This window comes from Ochotona curzoniae, unplaced genomic scaffold (assembly GCF_017591425.1).
Source record: "Ochotona curzoniae isolate NIBS_2020 unplaced genomic scaffold, NIBS_Ocur_1.0 contig_2723, whole genome shotgun sequence".
NCBI lineage: Eukaryota > Metazoa > Chordata > Mammalia > Lagomorpha > Ochotonidae > Ochotona > Ochotona curzoniae.
The window spans coordinates 1,415,114-1,424,652 of NW_024465573.1; the positions used below are offsets into that span (position 1 = coordinate 1,415,114).

The 9,539-nt window shown below is 41.3% G+C and overlaps 1 protein-coding gene across 1 annotated transcript; it reads left to right on the forward strand.

The window, feature by feature from the left end:
• The first annotated feature begins 8,249 nt into the window (after positions 1-8,249).
• Positions 8,250-9,188, forward strand: LOC121154220 (olfactory receptor 8B3-like). The gene has a single exon (XM_040977173.1). The coding sequence runs from the start codon at positions 8,259-8,261 to the stop codon at positions 9,186-9,188; it is 930 nt and encodes a 309-aa protein (XP_040833107.1). The 5' UTR covers positions 8,250-8,258.
• Positions 9,189-9,539: the final 351 nt, after the last annotated feature.

The window sequence follows — 9,539 nt, forward strand, 5'->3', positions numbered from 1 at the left end:
TGAAATTAGAGAATTAAGTGTCATTTCTATACGTTTGTGTAATATTTCTCACTGTAATATTTTAGTTAGAAACTGCTTCTATTTCTCCCCTACATTTATTGAAGTGCCTTGTTAAATAGCTTAATATGCTTTAATCTAGATTTTGCTCTAAAGCACATCTTTTTAAAAAGTTCATGCTTTTAAAAAGATGCAAAGTAAAATGTTTAGCATCATTACTGTATATTCTTGTGGAGCGTTATAGTCATGGCATTAGCGCCCTCTGGTGGAAACTGTTATGAAACATACCCCACCCTGCTGTGATACAGCAGGCTGATTTTTTTTTACATGATTCTTTTTTTTTTCTTAAATTATTATTATTGATTGCATTGCATTATGTGACACAGATTTATAGGCACTGAGATTCCCCCCTCCCCTCCGCAAACCCTCCACCCTTGTTGCATTCACTTTCATCAACGTGGCAGTAATTATCATTTTTAAAAGAGTTTTCCTTTATTTTTTAGCATATTCTTTCTTTTAAATTATTTATTTTTGAAATTAGAATAAGTTCACGTAGAACGATTTAATCAAATTTAGTGTTTTTTATAGTTAGCATATTTAGAAAATTTGAAGACAAAATTATTTTGCAATACTAAACTATTTTTTCAAATTAAACATCTTTATAAAAGACTTGGATATCTAAAGTGCAATATTTGTAAATTCATGAATTTCTTGAGGATATGATAAAGTAATACATATCTTCATTACTTTATTATGTGGGTGTGAAGCACAATTTTTACTGGGCAAACAGTTTTATTCATAGGGAAGTCCCATGAAAACACAGGTAAAGTGGAATCTGGGGTGCAGCCTAGGAGACACTCTGATGAGGGCAGAGCTGTGTGTGATTGGGCAGCACTCGTGTGCTTTGTCTTTAGCCAGCTGTAAGAATAGTCAGGCAGGTGGAAAGTCCCTGCTCCACTCAGCATCTCAATAGCAGAAACACACCTTTACTTGCACACCAGACACAGCTCTGACTCAAAGAGGGCAGAGCCCAGAGTGCGTAGGAAGCCCAGAGGGTTGCTCTGAGAGTGTGTGTTCCAAGCGCCCAGAACATGGTGCTCAGTCTTCGGTGGTGCTATCTGGAGTCTTTGTGGGGGAAGAAGACTGGAAAAGGGAGATAGCAGTCAACATTTCAGTTAGCACCTTGTTGGTGTGCGTGAGGACTGGATCTGTGGGAGGCTGGGTTGGGCTAGGCTCCAGCACCTCAGTTTCATCAGAGAGGTTCCTAGGTCTGTGGATGAACTAAGGTGACTTGGCCAAAAGACCATGAAATGATTTTCTCAACCATGGTGCAAAGAAACCAACAATATCTCAGAACTACCGAACCCACTCAGGTAACACCCTCAGAACACTCTTGCCCACATTGGAATCTCTAAGGCATCATCAAATGACCAGCCTTCTCCACAGGTGTCGATATAGTTGACAGTAAGAGTGGTCTCCTCCTCTTCCCACAAAACATGTGTGTGTGTAGGAGCCAGATTGGATGTGAGACAGGCCAGGCTAGGCTGCAGCACATACTGGCATGTGCAAAAACCAGGACTGGGGATGGGTCTGATGGGAGTTACTAGGGGTTGCCATTACTAGGCCACAGTGTGTGGACGAGGGACAACAGTAGTGTGCATTCGAGGGATGAGACTGGGAGCGGGACTAGCCAGGCAACTGCCTCCACAGGTATGCGCATTGACTGGTGCAGATGATGAGCCAGACCTGATCTTGCCCTGGCTGACACATACAAATGTCAAGTATGTGTCACCACAGCTGAGATTTCTTGGAAGGCACCTCAACTAGACCACTAGAATGAAACCCCAGCCACAGGGAAAATCGCAGAATATGTAGAGAGACCTTGGAGTATCAGAATTGTACCTCCGCAGTTGCTGATGGCTTTACAATAGACAACATGCCCAATTACACACCAGGGACATGACAGCCAGTTCATGTAGGCCAGCAGAGGATGTCAAGTGTCTCCTCAGAGGTTGGAAAGCAAAACTGGTTGGACAACTCTCTTGGCTAAGCTTTGCAATAAGTGTCTGGGTCCATAGATGCTCACTGAGGTGGACTTAGTCTGCCAATAGACCATGGAAAGATTTTCTCAGCTCTGGTACATTGAAACTGACAACATCTCAGAAATATCAAAACCATTCTAGTAACACCCTCAGTAACACTCCCCACATTGGGGTCTCTAAGGTGTCATCAAATGTCAGTCCCCCATCCACAGGTGTTGATGTAGTTTGACAGTACAGTCCCCTGTCCTTCCCCCTTTGTGTGCATAAGAGGAAAGAAAAAGAACTAAAACATTTGTCTCAGCATACCTTGACCACCCCACCCTAATTGGAGATGCACATGGACATGCATCTCTCTCATCCGATGTTAAAAATAAAGTGAAAATATTAAAAAATAATACATGCATGAATACATTTCACTGGAGCACATGGGGAAATGAAATACTGAGTTAAGTTTGAGAATGAATGAAACCTGAAAGATTAGAGACAAATTAACTGTGCAGAAGTATTATACTTCTAGTTAATAAGGTCTGTTTTCTTGACAGTCTAGGAGTGAGATGTGATCATGGTGCAGTATGATATTACTCTATCTGCATACTGTGGTTGAATAATCAAATACGTGAAAGAACATGGGATCTGGGTTTCTATTGTCATAGTGGGATTGATCAATAAACAAGGGACAAGAAGGTCTATGTGGCAATAGATTACTGCTCAAGACATTAAAACTCATGGTTAGTGTAACATAGGTACAAGTGGCAGCATATATGAATGTTCATGGAAAATGTGCATGAATTAGTACAGACATGTATTTCTCCTTTCTGTCAGCTGAGACAGCCTAAAAGTAATGACGCCATAGTAGCAATGAACACACTAGACATTAAGGTCTTGGTTTCCAATAACTGCTTTCTCAACAAAAAGAAATCAAGTCTTCATGGAGAAATGGCTAATTAAAGACTGGAGTAGAAGGTAAGATAAGTCTGTAGCATCTGCAATGTCATACCTTAAGGAAGTAATTTAGAATAATGACTCAGCTCTTTCTTCCCTGTTGTTTGCCAGCCAAGAAGCAAGGTTTAAGGACGGGAGTTGAGACAGTTAAAAATGCAAGATTTATATTAATAGTGGGGACCAGGGGAATGAACCCATTCTCAAGCAAGGTTTTGAACAAGTTGCTCACGGAAACCTGTTTTACTTTTTTTTTTTTTCAACACATTGTTACAAAGATCTACGGGTCTTGTAAACAGAAAACATCACAGAAACATTGTAACATAATTATCAAGGTCTTATTGTTAATCCTAAAAGTTCCAGGCAGTTGGTTTTTAAGTGGTCAACTTTCCCCTTATAGTTAGATTAGCATTCAATCAACTGCAAAGGCTCCCCTGAAAGCCCTGCCGAAACACAGGTCTTGTGAACCTTTCTCAGGCAGTTGGCCAGTCAGAACTTGGGAGTCCCTCTGCCCCTGACGAGGTTATCAAGGGTAGCCATATGAGGATAGAGTACCAGCCCTTGAGAAGACAAGATCCTCACACTTGCTCCCTGCTTTCCACAGCCTACTTAATTCCTACATCTGAGCATGCTGAACTATAAAGAATTTCCAGCACTGCTCAAATTCTGTCAGTGTAAATGTGACCACGAAAAAAAGAGATCAAATTTAGTAAAGGAGCATCCTATAAAATGTTTTTCACTACCTTTCAGAATTCTTAAGATCATCCCAAAGACAAATTGTGAGAAATTTTCACAATCAAGAAACTCCTAAGGACTCAGAGCAGACTAGATTTGATCCAGGTTCCAAAGAAATACATTAGACAGAAAGCAAGGTAATTAATAACATTGCATAAGCATTGTTTGTTTGTTTATTATAATGTCAGGGGTTAGTATCAGGGAAACGTTATAGCGGGATCTATGGGAACGTCCTGTACCATCTTGTCAATCTTTCTGTAGGCATAAAAAATCAGGTCTAAAATGTTGACTGCCTATTCCTAATGTAACGCCTACTGGAAAAGGGTGAGGTCCAATAAAACAATATTTTTTTAAAGTTCTCATAGGTTGTTGAGAGGCCATAAGAGGGAAAACTTTTATTATCCATCATTTCCCTCCCCGTCCCTCCCATCTTCATACCTCCTCTTTCTCTCTGCTTTAAACCCAAATCTTGAGGAGTGACTGACTGAGGCTAAAGCTATTTGCTGCTCTAACTTTTGCTGTGATTGAATGAACTCTGCACTCAAGGAAGGGATGAGTACAACCGATTTTTCCTTTCTTACCTGTTCTTTTCCTCTGCAACATTACTTTTTGCATGAGATGTTTAAAAAGCTGAGTCTTTTCCAATACCTGTAAAGGGGAGTTTACTTTTTCTCTGTTTTCATGTATCCCATGTGGCTGCCTTGTTCTGCTTAAGTTGTAGTCCAGGAGTGAAGTGTAGTCATTCTTATAGTAAGTCTTGGTTCCTTTCAGTCTTCAGCTGAATCATATTAGTGACATCTGCCTATTTTGTGTAGGATAGACTTTTTCAGTAGGAGAAACAAAAAGGGATTTCTATTTTGTTCCCTGATTTCAGGCCCACACCTCAGTCCAGCTTTACTCTGAATTTTTGGTAATTTCTTATGAAGAATGATTGCACAAGTTCACTGTTTTTCAGCCGACGTCTAATCCTTCAGAGTGTAGTCTAGTCTAAGCTTGTAATTGAATTGCACATTAAAAATCCGTTAAAGTAAAATACATCTTTGTGAGACTTTCTACCATTTCTTTAGAACAGCATCTCTCAGGTTTCTTTCCTTCATTTTTAATTCCTCACTCTCCGTCTTCCTCTGTCTTTCTTATTTTTGGCAGTCCTTTTTCTAGGGATTACAGTCTTCTCTTCTTCCTGAAGACTACTTTCAGGTGGTAATTATTTCGTACGAGCAAGTTTCAATTTGTTGTTTACACATGCACAACTATACATATAGAATATTTATTTTTATCTACTTGGAAATCAGAGGGACACCTCTCTGCCCAACACACACACAGATATGCTTAGAGACAGATAGGAAGTGTTCTCCTCTGCAGTTCCACTGCATAATGACCACAACAGCCAAGACTGGCCAAACCAAAGCCAGGAGCTCAGGACTGCTTCTTCCACATAGGTGGAGAGGACTAAGTACTGGCGCTTTCACGGCTGCCTCCCAGGATGTGCTAGCAAAAAGCTAATTAGCAGCAGGTAAAGTATAAATAAATACGTCAACAGCCTTTCTTAACTTAAAAAAAAACCTTAACTTAAAACTTAACTTAAAAATTTAACTTGAAAAAAACTACCCTTTGCTGTTTTAACTTTTGTAGGCTTTTATTTATGGTGGTTGTATGTGTGTGTGTGTGTGTGTGTGTTCTTTTTCCGTTTAGAATTGGGTTTCTAGGGAAGAAAATACCCTGAGTTAAAAACTGTTTATTTAAAAAAAATTCAATGTTCTGATTAAACTCTGGGGGAAAAAGTAACCCCCAAATGGTAAAAGATCACAAATATTTACAATGTGTCTTCTCAGTTAGACAATTTTATACAAGTCCATCATCCAATGCTCTTCAACAGGCCCTGAGGTTGCTTCTTCCTGATTAAGAAAAGCTAGCACTGCACAGCAGCAGTGTAAGTCAACTTTACACTATACACAGTAGATACAAACTGTTGCCCTATGGGAGTTTTAACCTATGCATTGCAAAGGGTGCTCCTCCCTTCCACGAGGTGCCCAGAACACTGTCAACCATTTACAAGTTACTTCTGTCCTCCTGTGCCCAACACTCAACCGTTTTCTTTTTAATAAGTGTTTTAAACATTAGATTATTTGAAGAAAAATACTTTTACATAATCAATGATTATATTATTTTTGTTGTTAATAACCAGGACATGAAAGTCTCTTGGAAGAACTTGTATGAAGTCAAAGAATCCTAGGGTACACTGGCTTGGGTTTCAGCTACTGTACCTGGTTCTCATGGATTAGAAATAAAAGCTGAAGCTGTCTCCAGACCTTGTGCACCGATGCCCTTCAGGCAGGTGCCCATCTGGGTGGGTGAGAGCACTGGGCCACAGAAGCCCTAGTGTGCTAGCAGATACTTGAGCTGGTTCTTACTTTACAAAGTCCCAGAGTATGGAATTCAAGTAAGCCACAGGCCATACAGCAATCACGAGATGATTTCATCGACAGGCCTTCATGTTTACCAGAGCCTGACAACACAGGCTGTTGTGCAAAAGGACACCATTGCTTCTATTCCCCTCTGAAAAGCTACCAACTGGCATGGTTTCTTGCCAACCAGTGGCCTGCAGCTGCCCCACCACACACTGGCTGCAAGTCACTGTTTATGGAAGTTTCCAGGTCCGTGAGAGAAGGTCTAGGAGGCCCTCTGGAGTTGATCACTGCAGGGACGGATTGTGCCTGTGGAGAAGGAATCACAGCACAGCACTGTGGTGAGTGGTCTGGAGAAGGGACATGGGTTTCTGCAGAGTGGAACGGGTTCCTTGGACTGAGGTTACAGAAGGAACTGAGCCAGAGAGAGTAAGTGCTTTTCCAATGAAAGTATATTCATGATGACATTGCACAGCTGAGTGAGCTCTGCAAATGGACAGGAAGGAAGGAGGTATGGTCCTGGGTGGGCCAAATGCATGTGAGCCCTGACAGGGTGTTGTACTCCTCCAAAACAAATCCGAGAACACCAGATGTGCTTTTGGAGTCCAAAGGGAATGGAACCAACTAAGAATGCCCAGCAGGGAGATGCTCATCTGACTGTGCTGCAGAACTGTAACGGCTCAGGGAAGCCTTTAGGAAGAGAGGGCACTGGTTCTGGGTCTGAGGGCAAGACAACCAAAACCACTGGGGGAGATTCTTGGCTTTGACAGTTGACACAAAATAGTCCAAGGCCAGAGGATGTTGCTCCAGTTGCTCCGTTGCATCTCTAGAAAGGAGACACTCACCCTGACTCTGATTATGTTGAAATGAGAACCTACACCAATTCCAGGAGACCCTGGGGAGGAAATGGGGAGAAGTTGGGAGATAAATGGGGGGTCATTAAGATGCCAATTTCATTATTCATATCACCTGGAAAAGGAAGGCCAACAAACATGTCATCATTGTTAGGGCTAAATCCACCTTCACTGGGGCAAATGGCCAGAACTATCTGGATATTTGGTGACGTTGGCAACACCAAGATGTGTGTACAAGAAGTATCTTGGAGAGGTGGGATATTAAGCTGACAAGATTGCATGTTAAGTGCAGCACTTTAACCAAAAACAGAGCCCATGGTTACATTGTCTGGCATCAAATATTTGTTGAGCCTTTATTTTTCTAGGTCCTGAAACATCACTGAAGAAAATATTCCAGATTGTTCTCATTTCTTGTTGGGATTGGTAACCTGGAATCTGAGTGCAGGAAAATTCATTCTGCTTTTTTATTTGGGCATTTGCCTTGATCAATAGTTCCATTAGGTCCATGATCCCAGGTTACGCTGCCAATGGAGGTAGGTAATTTTTCTGAACTGCAGAGCCTGATCTCCAGGGAATAACAGAGCACTCAGTAGAACAGAGGTCTTCCACTTTCTAATCAGGTCCCTAGGATGTTCCAGTTCAAAAAAACCCTAGGATTGTGATTTTTTTTTTTTTTTGGCACTGGCAACTGATACATTATCCCGATACTCAAGAGGGAATACTGTATTCAGAGACACAGTTAGAAACCATGGGGGCTGAGGCTGTGCTCCTGACAAAAAACCATCACAGCAACATTAGGGACAAATCCCCTCCCTGTGATGTTCACCTCTACAAACTGTCGGAGCCACATTTCCCTCTGTGAGAATAGGGGAGAAGGGTTACACAGCCTGTGCCTCCTGGTACAGAGGGTGAGTCTTGATTATAGGTGCCCTGCCAACTCATTTCAAACTTCATCTGTGGGAGGTGAAGAGTCCCTCAGCATCTCCATCAATATCACCATTGATCCAACATGGGTCGTAGAGATTCTCAAGACACTTGCACAGCAGAGTGGATGCAGAATTAAGAGCACTCATAAGGCTTCTGAATCTCCATCCTGCAGAATTTGCCTTCCTGGGTAGGTTATTTATGTATTCTCTCAGTTTTATCAAATGGGGCAATAAACTTGTATAGAAGGGTGGGTTGAGTTTGTTCCCTCATTCTGAGTCTCAATGTGTTATCTTGGGTTAGGAAGCGTGTGGATCTCATTTTAATATTTGTATTTTTTTCTTTTCTCACAGATGTGAAGAATGGTCTCAGGAAATGATTCCTTAGTGACTGAGTTTGTCCTGCTTGGATTAACACAACAGCCAGAGCTGCAGCTGCCCCTCTTCTTCCTGTTCTTAGGAATCTATGTCATCACTGTGGTGGGGAACCTGGGCTTGATTGTTCTCATTGTTCTGAACTCTCACCTGCACACTCCCATGTACTACTTTCTATTCAACCTTTCCTTCATTGATCTTTGCTATTCCTGTGTCATAACACCTAGAATGTTGATGAGTTTTGTGAAAAAGAACATCATCCCTTATGCTGAATGCATGACTCAACTCTTTTTCTTTGCTTTCTTTGTGATTGATGAATGCTGTATCTTGACATCAATGGCTTATGACCGCTACGTGGCCATCTGCAAGCCCCTGCTCTACAAGGTCACCATGTCCCATCAGGTCTGTTTCATGCTGTCAGTGGGTGTGTATGCAATGGGGTTTGTGGGTGCTGTGGCCCACACTGCATGTATGCTGAGACTCACCTTCTGTGATGACAACATCATCAATCATTATATGTGTGACATCCCTCCTCTCCTCCAGCTGTCCTGCACCAGCACCTACGTCAATGAGCTGGTGGTTTTCGTTGTGGTGGGTGTCAATGTTATAGGACCCAGTTTCATTATTTTCATTTCGTACACTCTGATCCTCTCTAGCATCCTGCGTATCAAGTCTACAGATGGCAGATCCAAAGCCTTCAGTACCTGTAGCTCCCACTTAATTGCTGTATCTCTTTTCTTCGGAGCATCAGCATTCATGTACCTTAAGCCTTCCCCGACTGGGTCTTTTGATCAAGATAAAGTATCCACAGTATTCTATACTATTGTGGGACCAATGATGAATCCTTTCATTTACAGTTTAAGGAACAAAGATGTTCACGTTGCGCTGACTAAGACTTTGAAGAGGATGCTGCTCTAAACTAGAGGTTTTGTTTGTTATAAATGTACAGACCTAATCAGAACACATGATATATAAAGCCACAGAGAACAGTAAAAAAAAAAAAAAAAGAAAGAAAGCAAATTGTAAATGACTGAAACAATTTCAGTAATCAGATTATAGAAATAATTTAACAAGTAAAGACAATGTAAGAGCATTATTCCTTAGTTTCATCAGACAATAAAGTAAGTTTATTTGTTGTTCTCTAACTTTCTGAGAAAGGCTAAATGATGACTCATCTCAACTTACATGGTGAAGCTTGCAGTTTCAGACTAGCACATATGTAGAAGTGCTAAGGTGCTTTTTGTCATAGTGATAGTGATCTTGGTGAAC

Coding starts and splice junctions, on each gene's coding strand:
- LOC121154220 (XM_040977173.1), top strand. CDS start 8,259: ATGGTCTCAGGAAATGATTCCTTAGTGACTGAGTTTGTCCTGCTTGGA.